At 40.9% G+C, this 26,075-nt stretch overlaps 1 protein-coding gene across 1 annotated transcript in view; it reads right to left on the reverse strand.

Annotated features, from left to right (window-relative positions):
• Window positions 1-265: 265 nt before the first annotated feature.
• PPP1R14C (protein phosphatase 1 regulatory inhibitor subunit 14C) overlaps window positions 266-26,075 on the reverse strand; it is a 108,938-nt gene continuing 83,128 nt past the window's right edge. Inside the window, exon 5 of the mRNA XM_025384478.1 lies at window positions 266-1,882. Within this exon, the coding sequence (XP_025240263.1) occupies window positions 1,808-1,882 (75 nt within the window). The 3' untranslated portion in view covers window positions 266-1,807. The remainder of the gene's footprint in view (window positions 1,883-26,075) is intronic.

Here is a 26,075-nt window from a genome sequence, read left to right on the forward strand (position 1 = left end):
AATTAAATGAAAGGAGCTTGGCCTAGGAGAGTGCCAGGCTGAGCACACAGAGCTCATCTTCTTTCTCAGCCCAAGAATGTGGCCCAGCTCCTTTGGTTTCACCACCTGATCTGAAGATGCCTGAGGAGAGGGCCAAGATTACATGCCTAGAAATACTTTGAAAATGAAAAGCTAGATAGACACAGGTGCTTGGTCTTCACCTCTGCAGAGAAACTGACAAAGCAAAACCATCATGTTAATGTGTTGTGCAAGCCACACATGTCAACAGGCTTGTAAGCAGCTCCATTTATTTGAGTAAATATCTTGTAAATAAATCATTGGTAAACAATACAAAATTAAATACATTTTCAAAAGCTTGCCAGTATACGCAAAATTCACAAACATAGTTTTTTTAAAAAAATTAAATATGTTCAGAGCACCCTTGATATAAAATGCCTGACCCCCATCCTTGGACAAGGCCATCTGGAGACATCTTACGGTAGGTGGGTTTCTGTGGGAGGCAGCAGGGAATTCCTGGAGGGAAGGAATTTCTACTCTCACCTATTACCCATCCCACATCCCATCTGAATTTTGATCCTTCTCCAAAGAGCTGATAACTGAGAGGGCTAGAACATACCACCAGGCCTAGCTCCAAGCACGGGGATCAGGGTGCACAATTAGGGCCAGGAGCACCCAGAGTCCTCAACACAAGCCATTGAGAGAAGCCAGAAATGCAATCTCCACACTTCCAAATCAGCAACGTTGGCTCCTAGAGCGACTGTCTTGAGAGAATGTGAGGCTTTCTCACCTTGACACTTAACACTCGGTTTACACCCACTGGTCTGATGCTACCCAGGCACAGAAGCTACCAGAATGTATTTCTAAGGAAGAAGACACTTGATCTGCTAACTTTCTTTTGATCTGCTTTCCTGGAGACAGAATAATACACAGTACCCGGTGGAAAGCAGATGATTCATTTCCACACAATGCTTCCTTTTTCCAATGCAAAATATCACTTAGCTAGAGTGGGCATTTCTCTAGAAATCAAGTTAGTTCTTCAAATTAAGGGTTCATACAACTTTAAAAGACCACGAATGAGACAATAAGCACATGACCTGGCAAAGCATCCCAACCAATGAAATAATAGAAATTCCATAAATTAAGCCCTTGACCAACTTAACATTTCTGTAGTGTAGCACATTAAAATAACGGATACACTGAATTCTTTCACTTTGGTGCATAAAGTGAATGTTGAAGTCAGCAGCACTCAATGAAGAAGGCCTAGTGGCCTCTTGAAAACACATGTGCTGGGACCTCCAGTTAAAGGACGACCACGGGTTTATTCCATCCATGTGAAATAAAACTCACATCAACATTTTAACTTAGTTGTGTGTAGATATATACAAGTATGAGAAATTTGACAGCTGAGTCAAATGTACAACTTAAGAAAAAAATATTACCAAACTACTTGTAAGAAAACTATCTTCCCTGTATCATAAGGTACTAAACATCTGAGTCCTTGCAGAAAACGCAGCCTGGCGCGGCCCTTCAAGTGTCCACCTGCTTTGATAATCCTTGGTTGGGCTGTGGCTAGAGTCATGATATCTTTGCTATTAAAATATTACACTAACAAAAACGTTTAAAACCAAAAATGGAACGCTCTTGAATAAATGTCTAATAGAACCCCCCACCTTCACACCAAAAAAAGAAAGAAAAAAAAAAAAAAACGTTGTTCATAAGGACACCTATTCTTTCACAAAAGTCTTCATGAAGTACAAATCCCAGGACCCTTTCTTCGTTTCCAAGAGAGTTCCACCCTGTTCCAGAATCATACAGTCTTCTTCTGCGGAGGGCTCAGTTTCCTCATGCCTCTTACCCGAGAAAGCAGCTCTTTGATAAACTCCTAAAAGAGATCAGAAGAAGTTAATATGAGGGTCACTATTAAAATTCTGTGTTTAAAAATCTGCTTAAAGTAATTGATGTCAACCACAGTTAACCTTAGTTGATGAATTTGGTTGAATGTGTTAACCCCCACTGGTATAATACAGGATTTTAAAAAATAAGAGTACTAAAACTTCACACCACAATGCCTTCTTATTGTTCTACTTTCTTCAGGGGGGAAACCAGGCTACTTTCACTACTGACATGACCTACTTGGCCCCCGAGGCATTTGTGTTGAGATCAGAGCTATTTAACATTACCACAAAAATAAATTACCTGGTGATCTCACAGATTCTGAGTGAGCCTGTCCAGGTTGGGGTCTGAGAGTCTGCATTTCCAACTAGCTCGCAAGTGATGCCAGTGTTAGTCCTTGAACCTCACCAAGAATAGCAAGGCTGGACTAGTGGCTCTCAAATTTGAGTGTGTATCAGAATCACCAGGGGGACTGCTATGGTTTCAATGTGTCCTCCAAATTTCATGTATTGGAAACTTAATCCTTGAATTAATATGTTGATGGCATTTGGAGGTAGGGCCTTTGGGAGGTAGTTTGGATTAGATAAGGTTATCAGGGTAGGGCCCCCAAGATGGGATTGATGACTTTATAAGAAGAAGAAAGTCCTGAGCTGGCACACATTTGTCCTCTCACCATATGATAACCTCCACCATGACATGACATAGCAAAAAGGCCCTCTCCAGATGCCAGTGCCATGCTCTTGGACTTCCCAGCCTCCAGAACTGTGAGCTAAATAAACCTCTATTATAATAAAATACCCAGCCTGTGATATTCTCTTATAGCAACAGAAAATGGACTAAGACAGGGACTCATTAAAACACACAGTGCTGGGATCCACCACCAGTGTTTGTGATTCAGTAGATCTGGGCGGGGCCTAATAAGGTACATTTCTGACAAGCTCCCAAGTGACACTGATGCTATAATCACTGGAGAATACTGCACACCACTGGTGTGGATCGCACTAAGAGTCTCTGGACTTTTTTGACAGCAAACTATAGATAAAAAACCAAACCAAAACAAAAACACACTTTATGTCACAATCCAGTACCTACAAACACATATCTGAAATTAAAACTTACAGGATACTTACTACATGCCACGCACTCTGGCATTTCTATTCTACTCTAATTTCATTTACAAAGTAATGCTAGGGAAGACTCACTAAAAGGATTTCATGACCTCTAAATTGATCAGAACCTAAAGATTGAAAAATGATCCAGAATGGTTCCCACTTTACACAATCAGGAATCTGTCATTGTTGCCTCCTGTTTTAAAATGTTTGGCCGCCAAATAAGTCATATTTATTAGGTAACAACTACCTGGTCTTCCTGTTTTATATCTGTCAAATACAAAGCTAACAGCCAGTCAGACTTTCTGATCAGCAGTGACAGTCAGTAAGTGACAGAACTGAGCACATCAGGGACTGAGAGCAAAAACACCAAGGAACTTTGCTGTCCTTAGAGCCATCTGAAAAAAACAGCTCTCAATCTCCCTTACCAATTATAACCCTCACTCATGAGCTCCCAGACTAAATGAGCCATGCACTACTCTCTGGCTCTAAAACACATAACCCTAAATATTTAATATTTTATTAGCACCAAAATTTCTTTTATGAATAATCTTTTCCCTATTATAAAAGTAATATGTGTTTTTTCTAGAAAACCTGGAAAATACAACCAGCAACAATGCAGTCCTCAGAATTAACTACTATTAATATATTTTCTTCTATGGATATTGTTTTCACCTAATTAAGATCATACCATATAAATATATCCTTTTTCTTCACTTAGCATTATGTCAGAAGCATTTTCCCACATTAAACAATCTTCCTAAAAATTAATGTTAGTGGTTATATAATCTTTTTGTAAGGATGTTATACAATCTACTTAATTCCCCCCACCACTGGATATTTGGATGGATCCTGACTTTTCAAAATTATAAACCATGCCATAACTAACGTCTTTGTGCATAAATCTTTGTCTGTAGCTTGGATTATTCCCTTGGGAGAGCTATCCCAGAAGAATGTAAAGTGACTTAAATATTTTAATCACCACCATTTCTGAATTTGTACAGAATGGAATACAAGTGAAGTAAAATGGAGGCCTTATTTTAACTTTCTGAACACTGTCTATTCTGATTTAAATAATTTTCTAGGATAAAATCATGCCACATTTTCCTATTTATATTCAATTTTCATTTTGCACATGTAAATGCATTTCCTATTGCCTCCTGTGTTATGTAGTTTAACCAATACATAGTATTCTGCACATACAGTTTCAGTTTTGTTGTTTTCGGAATCTGTTATGCAAGTGACTACTACAAAAAGTTTCAGTATTTGAATGTAAGCTTGTTTTGTTTGTTTGTTTGTTTTTGGGGTTTTTGTTGTTGTTGTTGTTGTTTTGAGACAGAGTCTTGCTCTGTCTCCCAGGCTGGAGTGCAGTGGCGTGATCTCGGCTCACTGCAAGCTCCGCCTCCCGGGTTCACGCCATTCTCCTGCCTCAGCCTCCCGAGTAGCTGGGACTACAGGCGCCCGCCACCACGTCCGGCTAAGTTTTTTGTAGTTTTAGAGGAGACGGGGTTTCACTGCGTTTACCAGGATGTTTTTTTTTTCTTTTTCTTTTTTTTTTTTTAAAGCAAAGGTCAAAAATCACAAACCCTATAATTTATTTTGTTAATAACTTGTAATTTTTCTGCACTATTTTAATAACACATTTTCACAAAGTAAAGACTAAAATTAACATAAGGAATAATCGACCCTACAGACCTTTCTCTTCACAACAATCAAATTTAAATTTGGATAATTAAAATCAAATTTGGTAACCAAAATCAAATCAAATTCAAACTTTCGCACAAAGCTAACCATGATGTACATAAATCTCAGAGATTAAAAAGTTAAATAAATGCTATTTGCCTTGTGCATATGATATATTCACATTAATGAAATACTCATTTTAAATTTTATATTAACATAATTTATACATCTATATCTTAATACACTATATTGTACATAACATGCATATTTTAAACTGTTCATTAAATTTGCATAATGGGGTGTTCAGTCGAGTAAGTTAAAAAATAGCAAGACCAATATTTATTCTTCATACAGAAACTTGGCAGTATTACTTGCACAGAAGGATTTTGTTGATTACAGATGATTTGCAAAGAAAATTCAAGGATCTCTAGTCAAGAATACTTTGATGGCTCTTGGCTCCTATTACTCAAAAGCACTCTATTTCAGTAACAATGTATCTCATTTGCTCCTAAAATACTATCACTCTGACTTGGGTTACACTTACTGATTTAGTCAGAGAATGGCTGCTCCTTTGAGGAAGTCAGCTCTGAGTTAAGACCTGAACTAACAGAGAGGGGCCATCTTGGGAAGATCTGGGGGGCCTAGGTCACAGCACATGTGCAGAGTCCTGCAGATAAATAAGCAAGGAAGTGGAAGTCCCTGGCACAGAATGACCGGGGTGACTGTGGTGGACCAATACCAGAGGGCTGGGCCCAGTCACCAGGGCCTCATAGGCACAGTAAGGTGACAACAGAGCATTGCAGTGGAAAGCTCTTGGAGGCTCTGGAGTAGGGCAGCAGCAGCATCTGATTTATGGCTCTGGAAGATTCCTTTGGCCACTGTGGGTCTTATGAAGATAACAGTGAATCACAGACCAGTTTAAAGCTACGGCAGTACTCCAGGCAAGAGACGCCAGGGGCTTAAGAGTATGTTGATAGAAACCCAAATGAAAACAAGTGGGTAGACCTGGGACCCATTTAGGAAGCAGAGCCAACAGACCTTGCTGCTGGACTTAGTGTGGGAGTAGGGTGTGGTGGGGAGCGGGGACAGGAAAGCAGAAAATTCAGGTCACTGTTCCGCATCAACTGGAGGAAAAGATAGTGCCATTTGCTGAGACGTGGGATAACTGGAGGGAAAAACAGCACACTTACAGATTTGTGATGAGATGTCAGGATGACAAATATGACTTTGGACCTCAGCTCATGGTTGAAAACATTAACATGGACATCATCGGCATCTAGATCAGTGCCTTTCAACTTACATACAAAACCAAACCAAAAACAAAAAACAAAAAAAAAAATCTATGTGTGAATGTGTGAGCCCTAGAGATACCAGCCTGAAACAAATATTTTGTGAAAAATAGAACTTATTTTATTCTGAAAAAATAAAAGTCAAGACCAGCAAATGTGTTCCTACCCACAGCTTGTAAACACACAGTGATCTAGACCTGGACTATTCAATACGGTAGCCACTAGCCATATGTGGCTATTTCAATTGAAATTAAATTAAATAAATAAAATTTGAAATTCATATGTTAGTCATGCTAGCCACATTTCAAGTCATAGCCACAGATGGCTAGTGGCCACCATGTGGACAATGCCAATAGAGACTCTTTCTATTATCCCAGAAAATTCTGTTGGGATGTACAGATGCTGCTGCTTTAAATTATAGGACTAGGTGGGATAACCTTGGAGTTGAGTAGAGTATAAATAGAGAGGAAGATAGGGTCAAAGGCCCTCTAACAAGTGACGTTTGCTAGAGGAGTTGCAGCCACAAGAGCTAGGGGAAAAAACCCAAGAGAATGTGCTGTTCAGAAGCCAAGAGAGAAAAGTGTTTCTAGCAAAAAGAAGTGCTCACCTAAGTCAAGTGCAATGAGAAGTTAAGTAAATCAAGGACAGAGACAAATATATTGGATTGGGCAAGAAAGGGTCAGTGTGTCTTAGATGAGACAAATTTGAGTAGAATGGTTGGGGAAGAGGCTACAATATTCCCAGTGACTTTTTTTTTTTTTTTTTTGTAAACAGCTTTATTAAGGTATAATTGAAATGCCATAAGCTGAACATATTTAAGGCAGACAACCACTGCAAGCATACTATCTGCATGATCAACATCATGGACACATCCAACACTTCCAGACGTTTCTTCTTCATGCTTATGTGCAATCCCCCTCTCCTCCCATTCCCAGGAAAAACTGACCTGTTTTCTGTCACTCCAGATTAGTTTTCCTTCTCCAGAGTTTTACATAAATAGAATCATAACACCGTACTTTTTAGTGTGGCTTCTTTCACTCTGCACTATTATTTGGAGATTCAGCTACACTGCTGCATGTGTTAATAGTTCATTTCTTTTTTGTTGCTGAGTAGCATCCATCATAAAGATGTACCACAATTTATCTATCCACCTGTTGGTAGAAATGCGGGCTGTTTCCAGTTTGGGGCTATTATAAATAAAGTTATTTAAAATATTCATGTACAAATCTTTGTATGGAATATGCTTTCATTTCTTTTGTGTAAATATCTCTGAGTGGAATGGCTGAATCACTGATCTATTTATTTGTCTATGTTTATACCCACACCACATTGTTTTGAAAAGTATGGATTTATTTATAGTAAATCCTGAAATCAGGTAATGTTAGTCTGCCAACTTTGTTGATCTTTCTCAAAATTGTTTTGGCTATTCTAGGTCCTTTAAATTTCCTGAAGAACTTTAGAGCTGGGCGTGGTGGCTCATGCTTGTAATCCCAACACTTTGGGAGGCCGAGGTGGGTCAATTGCCTAAAGTCAGGAGTTCAAGAACACCTGGACAACATGATGAAACCCTGTCTCTACTAAAAAAAATACAAAAATTAGCCAGGCATGGGGGCAGGTGCCTGTAATCCCAGCTTCTCAGGAGGCTAAGGCAGGAGAATTGCTTGAACCTGGGAGGCGGAGGTTGCAGTGAGCCACGACTGTGCCATTGCACTCCAGCCTGGGTGACAGAGTGAGACTCCATCTCAAAAAAAAAAAGGAATTGTAGAATCAGCTTGTAAATTTCCCTGTTTGGGTTTTGATTGAGATTGCCTTAAATCTGTAGATCAATTTGGGGAGAACTGACATCTCAACAATAATGAATCCTCTCACCCATGAACATGATTTATCTCTACTCTCAGTTAAGAACTAACTTATCTCAGCAATGGTTTATAATTTTCAGTGTACGAATATTGTTCATCTTTTGTCAGATATACTCCTATCTAATATTGTTGATGTTATTGTAAATATTTTTATTTCCAATTGTTGCTGGTATAGGGAAATACAATAGATTTTCATATATTTATCTTGTATCCTGCAAGCTTGCTGAATTCCTATTAGTTCTAGGAGATTTTTTGTAGATTCCATTGAATTTTCTACACAGTCGTGTTGTCTATGAATGAAAACAATTTTACTTCTTCTTATTTAGAAGCCCTGTATTTCTTTTTGGCCTAACTGTACTGGCTAAAAGCTGCAATACTGTGTTGAATAAAAGTGGTGAGAGTGAATACCCTGACCATGTTACCAAACTTAGGGGGCAGCACTCAGTCTTTCACCAGTAAGTATGTTACCTGTAGGTTTTTTGCAGATATTCTTTACCAAGTTAAGGAGGTTCCCTTCTATTTCTAGTGTGCTGAGAGTTTGTATCAGGAATACAGGCTGGGTTTTCTCTAATGCTTTGCATCTACTGACATGATTAAAGGGGTTTCTCCCCCTCCTAGTTTTTTAATGTGGTGAATTACATTGATTTTCTAATGTTAAACTAATCTTGCACTCTTGGGATAAACCCCACTTGATCATGATGGCTTTTTTACATATTGTTGAATTCAATTTGACAGAATTTTCACATCCATGTTCATGTAAAATACTTGTCTGTACATTTCTTTTCTTGTAATATCTTTATCTTTAGTATCAGGGTATTGCCAGCTTCATAGCATGAGTTGGGAAGTATTCCTTCCTCTTCAAGTTTCTGGAAGAGTTTATGTAGAGTTGGTAGGATTTCTTTCTTAAATGTCTGGTAAAATTCCCCACTGAAGCCATCTGGGCCTATAAGGCTTGTTGTTGCTGTTGTTGTTGTTGTTGTTGTTGTTTTGTTGCTGTTTTGTTTTGTGTTGTGTTTGAGGGGAAGTTTTGTATCAAGTAATTCTCCAGAAGACATCAACAGAGTGTCCTACAATCCTACGATTCAATTCAATTCTGACCTTTTTTTTTTTTTTTTTTTTGAGACAGAGTCTCACTCTGTCATCCAGGCTGGAGTGCAATAGCATGATCCCGGCTCATTAAAACCTCCGCCTCCCAGGTTCAAGTGATTCTTGTGCCTCAGCTTCCCAAGTAGCTAGGACTACAAGCACATGCCACTATGCCCAGCTAATTTTTGTATTATTAGTAGAGACAGGGTTTTGCCATGTTGGCTAGGCTGGTCTCAAACTCCTGGCCTCAAGTGATCTGCCTGCCTCAGCCTCCCAAAGTGCTGGGATTACAGGCATGAGCCACTGTGCCTGGCTGATTCTGACACTGTTTACCTGGAGTTGGAGTTATAGTTAGATGCCACAGGTTAAAGCATCAGGCCCACAAGCCTGACTCCAGCTTCAGATGCCAATTCTAGGTCCCAGGTTGTCACCTATACTTCTGGCTGAACAGCTATAAATTGGGGTTCTCATGACCCTCTCTGTGGGTACAATAATTTGCTAGAGCAACTCCCAGAACTCAGGGAAACACTTATATTTACTTATTACATTAATAAAGGATGTGATAAAGGATACAGATGAACAGCAGATGAAGAGACACATAGGTCAGTGCTTGAGGGAAGGAGCATGGAGCTCTCATGCCCTCTCTGGGCTCCTCTCCTAGCACATACATATGTTCAGCAACCCAGTTTTCTGAACCCCATAGTTCTTCAGGGATTTTTATGTGGGCTTTATCATATAGGCATGATCAATTATTAACTCTACCTTCAGCCCCCTTCCTCTTTTTGGAGGATGGCGGTAGGGTTGAAAGTTCCAAGTTTCTAACTGTAGCTTGGTCTTTCCGGTGACCAGCATCCACTTAGGCGCCCACCAAGAGGTCCCTCATTAGAACAAAAGAGACTCCTATCACCTAGGAAATTCCAACAGATTAGGAGATCTGGGTCAAGAACTGAGGTCAAAGATGAAATATTAGAACAAAAGATGTACATAGCACCTGATTGCTCAGAAATTATAAGAGTTTTAGGAGTTTTGTGCCAAGGACCTGGAGCAGAAGGCGAATATGTATTTCTTATTATATTACAATGTTGAGGCAGGAGAATAGGGTCTGGAGGCAGGGAACCTAAGGCTGATTTGCACAAACTGACTAGAAGTGAATCAAAAGGAAAACCTTAACTTTCCACACTCAGGTAACAAAAATATCAGAGGCTATTCTCTTTGCAACCCTCCCCACTTTCTGCATTGCAGATGAAAAACGGAAGGTACCTCTGATAGGTCCCCTCCTGCAACCAATCAGACCGGTCACAGGCCTAGTCTTCATCTGCACAGGGGTGTAACTGAAAATTCACTTCAGGCTCTGATTGGCTGCCTTCTGCAACCAATCAGACTGGTCTCAGGCCACTACTTCATTTACATAGGGTGTAGCCAAGTAACCAATGGGAAACCTCTAGAGGTTTCTGTACCCAGCACTCCTGAGCCACTTGCTCCAGCCCACTCCCACTCTGTGGGGTGTACCTTCGTTTCAACAAATCTGTGCTTCCATTGCTTCATTCTTTCATTTCTTTGTGTGTTTTGTCCAATTCTTTGTTCAAAACGCCAAGAACCTGGACACCCTCCACTGGTAACAATATCATGCCTATTTCAACTAAGTTGTCAGATTTACTGGCACAAGCTTGTTCATAATATCTATAGACTCTGTAGTGATGTTACCTCCCTCATTCCTAATATTAGTAATGTGTCTCTTCTCTCCTTATTTCCACTTATCATTATGGCTACAAGTTTATCAATTGTATTGACCTTTTCAAAGAATCGGCTTTTGTTTCACTGATTTTCTTTATTGGTTTTCTTTTTTTCTTCTTTTTTTGAGATGGAGTCTTGCTCTGTTGCCCAGGCTGGAGTGCAGTGGCACAATCTCGGCTCACTGCAACCTTCACCTCCCAGGTTCAAGCGATTCTCCTGCCTCAGCCTCATGAGTAGCTGGTTACAGGCATGCACCACTACACCCAGCTAATTTTTTATATTTTTGGTAGAGATGGGGTTTCACCATGTTGGCCAGGCTGGTCTCAAACTCCTGACCCCAAGTGATCCATCCACCTCAGCCTTCCAAAGTGCTGGGATTACAGGCGTGTAATTACACTGCGCCTGGCCTGTTTTTCTGTTTTCTATTTCACTGATTTCTGTTTTTTTCCTTTGTTATTTCTTTTCTCCACCTTGCTTTGGGTTTAATTTGCTCTTCTTTTCCTGGTTTCTAAGGTGGAAGTTCAGGCCATCGCTTTGTGACCTTTCCTGATGCAGACATTTACTTCTATATGTTCCCACCACCCCCCAACCCCACCAGGAGCACTAAGCATTGTTTTAGTGGCATCTCACAATTTTTGATATGATGGGGTTTTATTTTCATTCAGTTTAAAATAGCTTCTAATTTCCCTTTTAATTTCTTCTTTGGAGTGGGTTATTTAGAAATGTGTCATTTAGTTTCTAAGTATTTGGAGATTTTCCAGATAATCTTTCTGTTACTTATTTCTAATGTAATTCCACTGTAATCAAAGAACACACTTTGTATGGCTTGAATCTTTTTAAATTTGAAAATTGCTTTCTGTCCCAGAATATGCCTGTCTTCGTAAAATTCAGTGTGCATTTTATTAAAAAGCAGTCTGTCTCCAAGCCAATGTTTCACCACTACCTTTATACAGCCTCCTCCCATGTAACTTGTACATGCATTGAACATGCTGAAAGGATGAACACGAGTGTTCCCCTGTTGCAGGATATTCAAGTGAAAATGATCAGTTATTTAAGGCAATTTTCTAACCACAAAGGACATGATCCTTTGCAATATTCTAAAAAGGGAATCCATTCTTTTTTGAAGTTTCAGTCCCTGGCTAAAAGGATGGGTGAGGATCAATGAGGAACTCCCTGGTGGATGTGGTTTCTGTGTGGGGATCTGATATTGCTTATGCTCGACTGCCAAAGAAAAGAAGGAAATCCTGATTGAAGGCCTCCTCTTTGTGGCCTCTTTACATGTTCCCATATTTAATCCAATGTAGTAGAGGTTTTACAGTTCAAAAATACTGATATTCTAGTTCATTACAAGTCATTGCCTAAGATCACAAAGCAAATATTTGAATCCAGGCTTCTTGATGCCAACTGACTTTGATAAATATGTACTGAGCCCATACTCTAATCTAAGTAGAGTCTATGCCAGACTCTACTCAAGTGCTGAGATGCAGAGCAGAAGGTGGCACAGGCCCTGCCTTCCAGGAGCTCCAGGCCAGCTGGGAAAGAAGACACAGAACACAGGCCCTGCCACCATATGGCATGAGGTGCAGCTGGGGGTGCACGGGTGCCCTGAGGGCAAAGGACAGCCCCTGTCAGGCCAGTTCAGGCTCCTCCCACACTGCCTCTCACAGTCAAAGACTGCAGAAGGCAGCCAGAGCTCTGAGAGGCCTCGAAAGACCTCTGTGTTCATTTAAAGGCTACAGAATCCAGAAATGACTGCTCTGGAAGGTCCAGCTCCCTCCCCTTCCTTCCTCCCTCCCTCTCTCTCTTCTCCTTCCCCCATCACTCCTTCCAAGGAAATTTTTATTAACTGACTGCCTCTCCACCAGTTTCTAAGATCTGGCCATTCTAGCTTCCTAGCAGTTGAAATACAATTTCAGCTAACTGCCATAATTTTTAAAAGACAAACAAACATTTGCCTTGACCTAGCTTTCAAGACAAGTAATATCTATTTTCCACACTGCCTCAGTAGCTTTTGTCCAGATATGTCTCAAAATACTACCTAAGAGGTCCTGGGTCCACACCTTAGAATCTACCTCTCAGCAGAAGCATTCTGTGGGCTGCTGTGCCCAGCCCTGGGCAGGGACAGAACTGCAGGTGGACACATTGTCACATGTACTGCTTGTGATGAGGCTGGGGCCGTGTCCTGAGGACTATGGATCATATAATGGTGCAAGAAGGAGAGAAACAGAAGAAAAAGGTTTGCCTTACAAATATAGGAGGACCCTTTGAAACAGATGCCTAAAAAAACCTAATGGGTTTGTTCCTATCAGGAAGGAGTCATCCAATCCACACATACATGGTAAGAAGCAGTGTAGCCACATGCCTACGAGAGGGACTCTGGAGTCAGATGACTTGGGTTCAAATCCTTCTGCACCACTTAGAGATGAGTCATTTTCTCCATGCCTCAGTTTTCCTCAACTATAAATAGGAGCAATGACAATAAGATCTCACCTCAAGGATGCTGTAAGGATTAAATGATGAGATGAATTTTTGTATGCTACATGTTTGGAAAAGTGCTTAGATAGTAGTAAGTGCTGTACAAGTGCTTGATACTGTCATCATCATTATCATCATCATCATCATCAGACTACACTGACCTTTCCAGTCTACACATTCAAATCAAGAATATGCTACTCTGGGCCAGGCATGGTGGCTCATGCCTGTAATCCCAGCAGTTTGGGAGGCCGAGGTGGGCAGATCACCTGAGGTTGGGAGTTTGAGACCAGCCTAACCAACACGGTGAAACCCTGTCTCTACTAAAAATACAAAATTAGCAGGGCATGGTGGCACATGCCTATAATCCCATCTACTCGGGGGGCTGAGGCAGGACAATCACTTGAACCCAGGAGGTGGAGGTTGGAGTGAGCTGAGATCACACCATTGCACTCTAGCCTGGGCAACAGAGCGAGACTCCGTTTCAAACAAAACAAAACAAAAAAGAATGTGCTACTCTGAACACAGTAAGAAAAATGTAGCGTATTTCCCCCCTGGCCCACCCCTGCCCATTTTCACCATGGGGAAGGTTTGACATTGAAGACAGAGGAGAAGTATGTTGTGTGACACCAAGTGAGACCACGGGTGCTCAGGCTGGGGCACGGACATCAGGCTGGGTGTAGCACACATGTGTGTCTTCTGCGGAAGCTGTCAGTGTCCTGCCAGTGTTTCTCCCTCAGTGATTGTCAGTTTTCCCAGCTTAGACAACAGAGGCTCTAACCGCTGAGAAAATCCACAGCAGGCTCTCCGTCCCGCCTGGCCAAGGACCACAGTCCCTGTAGCTCCTTCCTCAGATTCCTGCCTGGGACCGCTCCTCCCCACAGCCTGAGCAACAGCCCAGGACCAAAATCAGCCACTCCAGAGCCACCCAGAATGTGCTACTTCCCCTCTCAAGGGACTACAAAGGAAAGCATATTTATTCTTCACATCATGAAGTGCTCGAATTGCACTTGAAAACATTCCTTAGGTGGCATTTCCCAACAGCTCCCTCCTGGCTAAATACACACACACACACACACACACACACACACACACACACACAGTGGCACCAACCACCTCCCTCCGCTTTCAGCTCCTCCTCCTCATGCGGGCTCCTCTGAGTCTTTGGATGTGGCTGCTGTCACACTGCAGGTGAAGTTTTACCCTCCCACTGAAAACAATGAAAAGGTCCTCTCTTCAGTAAACTCCTGGGCCCCTACCTCTCACCTCAGTCCTGAGCACTATTTTGGTATCTGAGAATGCACCACATGTACCTTTTTAATGCATTCACTCACCTGAGACTTTTCTTTCCCATGTGTGTGCATTTCTAGTTTGTTTGGCACAGTACCGTGCTCTCACGGGTACTGAATATATCCATCAGGGATTCAGATACAGCACATACTTACCAGGCACCTTTCATGTGACAGCCACTCTCTTTATTTTCACATACTGTCTCATTTGATCATTACAAGTATTATAAACCAGGCTCAGAAGGGTTTAGAGGTTTGTCTGAGGTCACACAGCAGCTCAATGGTCAGACCAAGATTCAAACCGTAGGTTAATATAAAGGCCAAAGGGACCTGGGATCAGCGCCCTGGGGTGGAGGGCACAATTCCCTTTGCACCATGCTGCCTGGGGTGAATAGTCTTTATTATTAAGCAACTGGGTTAGGTAATTGTAGTCTAATTACAAACTAAACTAAAATGACCGAAAATGTGTTATGATAAACACAGCAATCCTTCATTTTCCAGCATTGGAGGAGGGACAAAAGATGTGCAAAGGTCAGTGTCCACAGCTAGACTGGAAATTCTCCCCTGAGTACGACGAACCTTTTCCTCCAGTTCTGCCCACAGCCTCTTCCCAAGGGGACAATAAAAATCTCCAGATCCCTCAGCAGTTCCCTTCTATTCTAGCTGTCTTATAAATCAGAAAAGAAGAAGAAAAAAATGAGGCAAAGCAGGGAAAAAAAGAAGAAAGAAGGAGGGGAAGGAGGAAAGGGAGAGAGGGAGCGGAATGCTGACTTTTCTGCCCACTGAAATTCTACCCAGACAGCCCCCAGAATCATCAAGGCTCTCCTCATTGGCACGTCCGGTGTGCCCCGCCAGGTCCCTTGACACTGCTAAGGACCCCTTTCTTTCCTTTTGTCTTTAAGTTATCAACTTCATTGAGGAGTAAGTTAAGAACAATAAACTCCATCTATTTAAAGTGTATCACTGAGGAGTGGGGATGATTGGTTATACCCAGGAAATCACCATCACTATCAAGATGCAGCACATTCCCTCCCTCCAGCTGGGTGCAGTGCCTCACACCTGCAATCCCAGAATTTTGGGAGGCTAAGGCAGAAGGATCACTTGAGGCCAGGAATTCAGGACCAGCCTGGGTAATAAAGCGAGATCCCATCTCTACGAAAAATTTAAAACATTGGCCTGGTGTGGTGGTGCACACCTATAGTCCTAGCTACTCAGGAGACTGAGGCAGGAGGATCATTTGAGCCCCAAAATTTCGAGGCTGCAGTGAGCTACGATTGTGTCCCTGCACTCCAGCATGGACAACAAAATGAGATCCTGCCTATTAAAACACAACAAAGAAAAAACATTTCCATCACCACCAAAGATGTCTTATTCCCCTTTAGAGGTCATCTGGTCCCAAACCCAGTTATCTGTCACTATAAATTAGTTTGCATTTTACGTAAATGAAATTCCGTAATGAAATTTCATTTATGTAAATGAAATTTTACGTAAATGAAATTCCTCTTATGTATTCTTTTTACTTTCACTCTATTTCTTTCACTCTATTTCTGAGATTCACCAATACTAGATACTATTGTGTGCATCCATAGTTTGATTCCTTTTTTTTTTTTTTTTTGGAGACAGAGTCTCACTCTGTCACCCAGGTTGAAGTGCAGTGGCACAATTTCAGCTCACTGCAACCACTGCCTTCCAGGTTCAAGCGATTCTCTTGCCTCAGCCTCCTGAGTAGCTGGAACTACAGGTGTGAGCCACTACGCCTGGCTAAGTTTTGTATTTTTAGTAGAGACAGGGTTTCACCATGTTGGCCAGGTTGGTCTCAAACTCCTAACCTCAAGTGATCTGCCTGCCTTGGCCTCCCAAAGTGCTGGGATTTCAGCATGAGCCACCACGCCCAGCTGTCTTGATCCTTTATATTACTGAGTAGTACTCTATTATATATCTAGACCACTATTTGTTTGTTTATTCATCTGCTGATAAATGTTTGGGGTTCTGGTCATTGCAAATAAAGTTGTTATGAATATATTTGTACAAGTATTTTTATGGTCTTTTGTTTTGTTTTATTTCTTTTGAGCCCATATTCAGTAGTGCAATGACTGAGTTGTGGAATGTGTATGCTTACCTTTTTCTGAAATCCCCGCACAGTTTTCTAAAGTGATTGTGCCATTTTACACTCCCACCAGCAGGGAACGAGAATTTCAGTTCTTCCACATCTTTCCCAACACTTGGTGTTGTCAGTATTTTTCATATTAGTCATTCTAGTAGGTGTATAGCAGTAAAATTTTGGGGGGAGGTTTTCAAGGAGCTTGCCTACTTCCCTCTGCAGCAGGGTCTCCAAGAACATTGGTTTGTTCCACATTGTTTTGTTATAAGGTAGGGGAAAAAATAGATTCCCCCCAGAACCACTGTCTGTGTAGGAGTTCGCACACTCTCCCCATGTCTGCCTGAGTTTTTTCCCGGCACTCTGGTTTCCTCCCACATCCCACAACTGTGTGTGTTACATGAATTGCCATGTCTACAACGTTCCAGTGTGAGTGAATGTGGGTGCAGGTGTGAGCATGCCCTGCAATGGGGTGGCTTCCTGTGCGGGGCTGGCTCCTGCCTAGTGTGTGCTCTGAGCTGCCAGGATGAGCTCCAGCCACTACCAACACTGAACTGGAAAAAGGGGGTGGAAAATAAATGAATACAAATAGTTATAAAACAAAAATCATAAAGAATATGATGATCACTCAAAGGCATGACAATAAATAATGCAGTCCAAAAGTGCCTGGCCAGCCTCCCATACTGGTTACTGATTATTTTGGAACCATGTGATGGGAGGGGCGCACGTCTCACAATTTTCACTTTGCACACATTTATTCCTGGATTTAACCCACTACCGCTATGATCACTATCACTCACAGATTCACCACAAATGGGGTGACTAATTATCAAACTTGATTTTATTAGTCTTTCTTAAATGTCTATATAGCTCACATTTATTTCAATGTTTAATATTAGAAGTGTTTGGGAGTCTTTATTTAGAAGTTTGGAAATGTTTTTGAGACCAGAAATAAGCTGTAGGAACTTAACTCTTGTGTATATCAATTAGCCTATGGGTCAAATTGGTTTTGTTTATATGTAGTTTCACTTAAAATCTCAGTTTCCAGGAACCTACTGATGATGTTAAGTGAAGACTTGCTGTACATTCTCTACCTGGGTCTCTAACCGCCCCTCCTCACTCCCCTTTTTGCACTCCCACCACCCACCAGCTGATTAAATGCTGGCCTCCAAAGCTCTGTTTCCAGGCCCCTTGGGGCACTCTCTTTTACTAGCCACACTAGTGACTCAGATCATCTTTAGCTCTGGTTTCACCCTGAGATCCAGACCCACATTTTCTGGGGCTACCAAAGATCTCCACGAGATGTCCCATGGGAAGATTGGTCTCAAATGACCAAAAGTGAACTAACTCACTGTTACCCATCCCTTCCTCCAACCTGTCCCTGCCCTTCAGGAAGTTATAGTGTCCATTTTTGTGTGTCCTGAACAAATCATCATCAAGATCTCTTCTCTCACCAAATTAACTTATACATTTAATGCAATTCTGGTCAAATACAAATATTCAAGAATAGTTAAGACACTCTGAACAAGGAAATTGTAGGCTTACTGGACCCTTATTAAGAACTTATTATAAAGCCCTAGTAATTGAGACAAAATGAAGGGGTAGACAAATAGCCAGAAGTAGTACCTACTTATAAGGAAACTTGACATACAACAGAAGTGGATTACAGAGCAGTGAGAGTACACTGAACTGACTGCTCAATAAATGGGACTGGGACAATAGGACAAACCATAATTAGATCCCTACCTCACACCATACACAAAAACAAATTCAAGAGGGTTTGAATACATAGGTGTAAAAAAGTGAAAGTGAAAGCTTTCAAAACAAAATATAAGGAAGACTGTATTTAAGACCTTAGAGTCATGAAAGATTTCTTTCTTTCTTTCTTTCTTTTTTTTTTTTTTGAGACAGAGTCTCACTCTGTCACTCAGCCTGGAATGCAGTGGCACAATCTCAGCTCATTGCAAGCTCTGCCTCCTGGGTTCATGCAATTCTCCTGCCTCAGCCTCCCAAGTAGCTGGGACTACGGGCGCCCAACACCATGCCTGGTTAAATTTTTTTTATTTTTATTTTTAGTAGAGATGGGGTTTCACCATGTTAGCCAGGATGGTCTTGATCTCCTGACCTCATGATCCACCCGCCTCGGCCTCCCAAAGTGCTGAGATTACAGGCATGAGCCACCATACCCAGCTGCAAGATTTCTTAAACAAACCTTTCTTTAAAAAGCACAAGCCAAAGATGTTGTTAATAAATTTGGCTTCAATTAAAATTTAAAACTTCTGTACACAAAAGATAACACAAGTGCAAATACGCTCCACAGTTTGGGAAAATAACTTTGCAACCTATATCAAGGTCAAAGGACTGTCTTCTAGAATATATAATTAACTCTTAAAAATCAACAAGAAAAACACCAACAACTCAAAAGAAAAGTGAGCAAAGATTTCAAAATGGAAATTTCCAGAGAAGGAAACATGAACACCCAATAAGCAAGTAGGAAAAAAAAAAATGTCTCAACCTTACTAGCAGTCAGGAAAAATTTTGTTGAAACAATGAAATAGCATCAGATTGGCAAAATTTTTAACACTTAGCAATACCAGGTGTAGAAATCATGAGTTTAACAGGGAATTCTTATATCCTGTTGGTGGGCATGCACGCTGGTGCCAACATTTAAGAGCAACCCCATTTCTTATATATTCCTGGAGAAAGTCTTGTACACAAGGAAGGCAACAGGTCAATAATAGTTATTTTATTGCACCGCTGTTCATAATAACGAAAAACTGAATACAGCCTGAGTATCAACAGAAGAATGGATAAATACATTACAGTATATGAATAGAAAGAAATACTGTACAGTAATAAAAATGAATGAACGACAGCTTTCTGTATTAACATGGATAAATGTCAGACACCTAATGTTGGGCAAAATACACAAGCTGAAAAAGAAAATTTGCAAAATATTCTTCACACAGTTACAGTGCATACAAAATAATCCATGTGCATACTTGTCACCCCCACGATTCCAAAAGTCTTACTCATCTTTGTCTTCCTAGCATAGTGAGTGCTTAAGAAATAAGAGGAGCTGCTCAAAGTTTTGCAGAGTAAAGGATTGTACGAATGAACCGATTAATTCCTGTAACTCTGGCATAAAAGTGAAGAAAATGAGAGAGGAGACACTGAAATTTTTAAATTTTTAAATCGAGGAGAAAAACTAGACAAAGTGTCAACTGGCCCAGCAACTATGAAGGCTCCAGACATGCCCCTTCGAGCACTGGAAGCTAGCCAGACTTGGGGAGTGAGGGAAGACACAGAGCATTAGGGGAGGGGTAAGCTGGGATGTTCCTTTACACTCACACACACTAATACAGGGGAGACATTGAAGAAGCAATAGAAAGACATGCAACGTTTCCAGGGAGCTTGGAAAACTGACTTTATACAACATGCTGCTGAGAGATTTCTAAGAAAGAAAGAAGTCCAAACATGTTTCTGAGGGGATCTGGCAATGGCCATGAAAACACAAGGTCCTTTCTCCCCCTGGAGTTTCTACCACATGGCCCTGTCACAGGGGCGTGGTATCACAGTGGCCACGCTCTACTCTGAGCTCTGCCTCCTGCACTAATCCATCTTGGGGCCCATGACTTTAATATTCCACCCCCAGCACCCCACCTGCTCTAGCCAGTACCAGCAGCGGCAGATGGACACACATTTTGTAATTATCACCACAGCCAGCTATCTGATAGCCTTCCCTAGTCATTCAAAGTAATTCATCTGTTCCTCTCATTGATGATAATGTGCTGCTTAAAAAAGATGGGCCCATTGGAAAGTAGGAAAAGGGGAAATCACAGTATCAGTGCAAATCCCTGTTCTGTGCATTACCTGTACTTTTGTCCTTCTTTTAAGAATTTTGAGTCATTTAAAAAGCTAAATGAGATAAATGGATATTATGCAGTAGCCCTTGGATTGGAAGTATTTCCTGACAAAAGAAGAAATGCTTAAAATCCCTGCTCAGGAAACAGTCTCACCAATGGCAGTGATTATGTACATTACGCAAGCTCTAATAAAGGGTGCGCAGAAGAAATCCGTATGCTGACCCAGCTTTTCCAAAAACAAACAAACAAACAACAACAAAAACCCATCCACGACCTATGCAGAGGGTCAGCAGACAGGGGAGAGAAACAGCAGATGAGGATTCCAAAGACTGGGATCCACATGGGTCATGAAACTTCCCATGTGTTGCCTCTTCTTTGTGCCCCTGACCAGTTACTTCCTTCAAGGTGCACATTCACAGGGGCCATCTGCCCCGGGCTTGGGGGTGGCTGCCAACTTACAGCAAATGAGTCAACTCCATGGTGAGTTTCCTGTGAAGCAGCTACCAGACACTTCTTCCAGAAAGCCTGACATTAGCAGATGGGTGGGAATCAGGCAAAGTGTGAAGAGGGTGGTGGGAAGGGAAGAATTTCCAGATCCCCAAAGTTTAGATGAGTGAGGAAAATGAGCAGGTGGTGTGTGTCTCTTGGAAAAGGTGAGAATAATACCTGCAAATTGTTCCAAATGGCAAAATGTCCTCACCCAAAGAACCAGCTAAGCATTTAAAAATCACACTGAAAACTCCCGGATGAGGCCAAACAGGCAGGCAGTTGACTCAGTATTGAAGAGCTCAGCTTTGGGGTGTTCCCCAGCTCAGAGTGACAAAGGGATTTGCTCCCAGAAGTCACAGGCACGAATCAGCTCCACAGCAAGCCCTATCGCCCACCATCACTCACCACTGACACATTTAATTTCCCCCTTCTTCTTGGGGGGCAGGGGGTGTTTTTTCTTTTGAGAGGTTCATTTGCTGGCAGGGCACACCAGAACTTATCCTATTTTTCATTATCTGAAAAGAGGCTTATGGATCTGTTATGGGTAAGGGTTCGTGGCTGCTGTTGTTAAAATGACTTCTGCCAACATAAATTCCTGAAGGTCTTAACTACATCCTGGTTTTTTTTTCCCCTCTCCTTTAACTTAAAACCACTGACACAATGTTGTCCATTTATTTTCTTGACTATCTACCTTTAAATAGTAATTTGTTCCACTGTGAGAGAAGTCCCATTAATCTATTTTATAGATTCAGTCCATTGTTCTTGGGCTAATTTATTTTTTTACCCAAATTCCAACCTCTATTTGTATGCACCAGAACAGTTCATTAACCCTCCCCTAGATTCAATCCTACAGCATTTAATTATCCCCTCACTTACTAACCAGTGTCTCATAATCTTTACATTTTCAATTTGGGCAATATAAAACAAAATTCACATATATCATCCAGCCACAGTAAACAATCAATAGAGTAAATTTGGCAAAATTATATCTCCCAGTTTAAATCACTGAGGAACTAAAGTATAAATAACTTCACCAAGATTCTCATTAATTGTCAATGAGGGAGCATATTATTTGCTACAAATACCTGAATTTTGCCTAGATAAAAGAAACCTATTTCCTGACTTTTGGGGACTTGTTTTTTATTATAACTGTGTTATAGACATAGAAATTAAAGTCATGTGTCATATTGTCTATATTTTATATTCTTTCTTTTGTCTAGATAAGTCTAAGTATAGGAAGAGAGTGTAGAGCTGTTTTTAATACAGGGTTGGCCACTCTGAGTTTAATGAATAAGAAAAGGCCATAAAATCACAATCAATCATTTGAAAATGCTAACCAGGTCCACTGCCCTTTAAAGCTTGTGCCTTCTCTATTGTGTCTCTTATAAAAATAACAATTATTAATTATCAAGAGAAAGAAGGCATCCAAAAGCAAGGCCCACAGGGGTTTTCCTATACTACCATCTAGTTTCTTCTGATCACCATTATTATTAGTGTTATTATCACCATCTCATGGTCATCCTGCTTCTAAGAGTGTATAGTGAAAATTTTAATTTGCCCTCACCTCCTGAGAGGCGAGTTCTAAGCCCTTAGAATATCTGCCTGAAAAAAAAAAAAAAAGCATCTTCGTTTACTTGGGGTATGGTGCCAAGTTAGAGAGTCTAACAATGTGATTTAGAGTAGACACTTTGGGTCAGGTAGTACCAGCTAGAGACAAGGTCAGCCACATGGGTAGTCAACTATGTCTATGTGATCAAGCCCCAGTAAAAACTCTGGACACCCAGGCTCAGGTTAGCTTCTCAGATTGCTAATACTTTCTGCATATTGTCACACATCACTGCTAAGAGAATGCTGTCCATTCCACAGGGAGGAGACACGTGGAAGCTTCACATTTGCACTTTCCTGGACCCTGTCCCATCTGTCTCTTCCCTTGACTATAGCCTTTCCCTGTAATAAATCAGAACCATGAGTATAAAAATTTGAATTATTCTTGAAAATGATCAAAGCTGAAGTTGGTTTTGAGGACGTGTGAACTTGTAATTGGTGCCAGAAGTGAGAGCAGTCTTTTGGACAGTTCCCTAACTTTACAAAGAGTGCTGAATGAAGGCCAGGAAATAAATGCAGAGTTTTGCCTCATGACTGCATGTCTTCAGCAAGCTTACCTAACATTTCTGGGTTGATTTTCCTCAATGAAGATAATCTTAATCAGCTTTATAAATATTCTAAAGTAGAGCTTGTGCTCAATTAGTAAAAATTCAGAAAAAGGCAGTGAGGAGTTGACAGAGCATAGGATTTGGACTCAAATATGGGTCCTATTCCAGCTCCAGCATCTACGGCTCTTTTACTTTGAGCAGATGAAGTCTGGTGCATAGAGTCCTAATGAAAGTATGTGAGCAACTGTAATAATGGGACCAAAATTCTTTGGGCTATTAAGTAAAGCTACACATGTTTCTGGCTAATAAACCTCAATCCTTTAATATTTGCCAGCCCAATGACACTAAAACATTATAAGGCTTTTGTAGCCAGTGGCTACAACCATTAAAATGTAGTTTTCATCTGATTCTGGTCTGTCTTTCTCAATTCCTTCTCTATTCAGAAACATTGTTCTAAATGTGACAACTTTTTTTTTTTTTTTTTTTTTTTTTGAGACGGAGTCTCGCTCTGTCACCCAGGCTGGAGTGCAGTGGCGCGATCTCGGCTCACTGCAAGCTCCGCCTCCTGGGTTCATGCCATTCTCCTGCCTCAGCCTCCCGAGTAGCTACGACTACAGGCGCCCGCTACCACGCCCGGCTAATCTTTTTTGTATTTTTAGTAGAGACGGGGTTTCACCGTGCTAGCCAGGATCGTCTCAATCTCCAGACCTTGTGATCCGCCTGTCTCGGCCTCCCAAAGTGCTGGGATTACAGGCGTGAGCCACCGCGCCCGGCCGACAACTTCTTAAAGGTGTCTTTTCAACTCAGGAATCTAGCATTCAAGCTCTGTTCCTCATCCCAGCCCAAGATTGCAGTCTTTTTCGAGGAAACCCCATGAGAGGCCAGATGAAAAGGGTCTGACATAAGAAAAGAGTTCCCCTGCCTATGGACACACACTCAGATCCACTGAAATGAATAATATGACTGCTTCCTCTAGCAAGTGCAGATGCCCTAAAAAGCGCATTCTGTCAAGCAATTTGGTTCCTAACTTAGAGAACCATCGAATAAGCTGACAGCCTGACATTTTTGTCCTTTCATTCCTAAATATTCTTTGAGCATTTAAATTCCCACCATAGTTTACTGTGGCCTTCCAAGAGGTTGTTTTAAAAATGGATGTAGAAGTTCCCTGCCAGGTCTCAGTTCCTAGATTAGTTACAGGCACACAGATATTCAATACACATTTGTTGAGCAAATGAATAAAGAAAAGATTGTAAAACACCAAGCTATGTCTCTTTCAGTCACCACATGGTTTTTCTGTGTTGTAAACACCATTTACATTCTCTTTGCACTGTAAACAGCTCAATGCAGAAGGAATGTACCTCCATGTATCCATAAACTGAACAATGATTTTAAAAGATAGGTTTGAATGCTAAATAAATGGTTGACAATGGCCATCACCAAAGCTAGTCAGAAAGTCACAGTTGCCGTGAAATCATGACAGAAGGAAACTCTGCCTTCTTACTGCCAATATGAGAAGAACAACAGAGCAGGCCTGCCTTTTAGAAAATACTGCTTGATTTCTACTTACAAACCAGATCACACATGGCTTTCTGGCACCAGTGCGTGACCATGACATTTCCATTACCTGGTAGATTACTGGAACCCAGAAATGCCTCTTGCCACCTACTCTCAGACTTAGTCATCCTAGATGAATGGATGCCTGTCAATGTATAGGCTTTGGTATCAATGTATAGGCTTTGGTATCATTGTATAATTTGATACAATGATAGGTTCTATCAAAACCTCTAGTTCAAAAAATAAAATAAATGCATGGAAAGAAAACCTGATGTTTATCAAAGAGTAATGGGATAGGTATCTTCAACTACAAAAAGAGATTTTTTATAAAGCTCATTGACTAGACAACTCCCCTAACAGACGGTAAGGCAGATGCCCTCAAGCCCACATTAAATCCATTTTCTGTTCATCCTCCCAGTACAATGGAGGTTCTATTTTGTAATCCCAAAATTGGAAACTGCAAAGAAAGTGAGAAAAAGGAAAAGAATCTCCTCCTAAGTCTGGTTAGCAGGCTTCCAGACCCCTACCTCTGATTTTTACCATGCCCACTAGGCTAACACTACTGATCATGCAAATACAAGTAATATCCAAAATAAAATTACTCTTTTGCCTCTTGCATTATATGGAAACATCCTTTTGCTATCCTTAAATCAGATCTATTTTAATATTCACTACATTAGAAATGGCATTTACTTAAGGAAAAAAATGAAATCACCATTCTTACTAATCAATCAGTTATACATTAGTGAGGTGCCCACAATTATACTGCTGTGTTTCCCAGCAATCAGGAAGATTTACATGACAAGAGTTCACAGATTGAATATGAATCAGTCAGGTCAGCTATGGATTTGGGGGGGAAAATGAATATGAATCAAAATGGGGGCACACAAGTCCCTTCCCTATTGATCAGTGGCCCATATAGGATGAAGCCATAGACCCAAAGTATATGACAGAAGGTGACACACCAAAAACAATATCACTTCTGGGAAGTTAGCAGATTCTTTAAAGTCAACTCTTTAAATTTAATAATCCAAGAATATCATTATTGGTAAACTTGGACATCTTGCATATTTAATATGTGACAGGGAAGCATTACTTTATACAGAAGCAGATTCAACTAGCATACTAAGGGCCTACTATGTGTGAAGTTTTATGTCATGTGCTTTAATACATACCCTGACTTCTCCACTCATTAACTGTGTGAATTTAGGCAAATTACAGAACACTTTTATGCCTCAAATTCCTTAATGGACAATAATAGTGTCAATCTATTAGCTTTGTTGTGAAGATTAAATGCGACTTCCTGTTTCCAGTCAGGTACGTAAGAAATTTGGAAATCGCCACTGCATCCTAACAAAAGTAAAAAGCTGAACAAACTCAAAAATCCATAACTCTTTCTAGATCCACAAGGGAAGTGAGGTCACTGAGCAAACAAATGCCCCAGAAGTAGAGGGACTGACAGGTGAATACAGAAAATCACCAACTTCCTGGAAGAGAAACT

This window comes from Theropithecus gelada, chromosome 4, assembly GCF_003255815.1.
Source record: "Theropithecus gelada isolate Dixy chromosome 4, Tgel_1.0, whole genome shotgun sequence".
Taxonomy (NCBI): domain Eukaryota; kingdom Metazoa; phylum Chordata; class Mammalia; order Primates; family Cercopithecidae; genus Theropithecus; species Theropithecus gelada.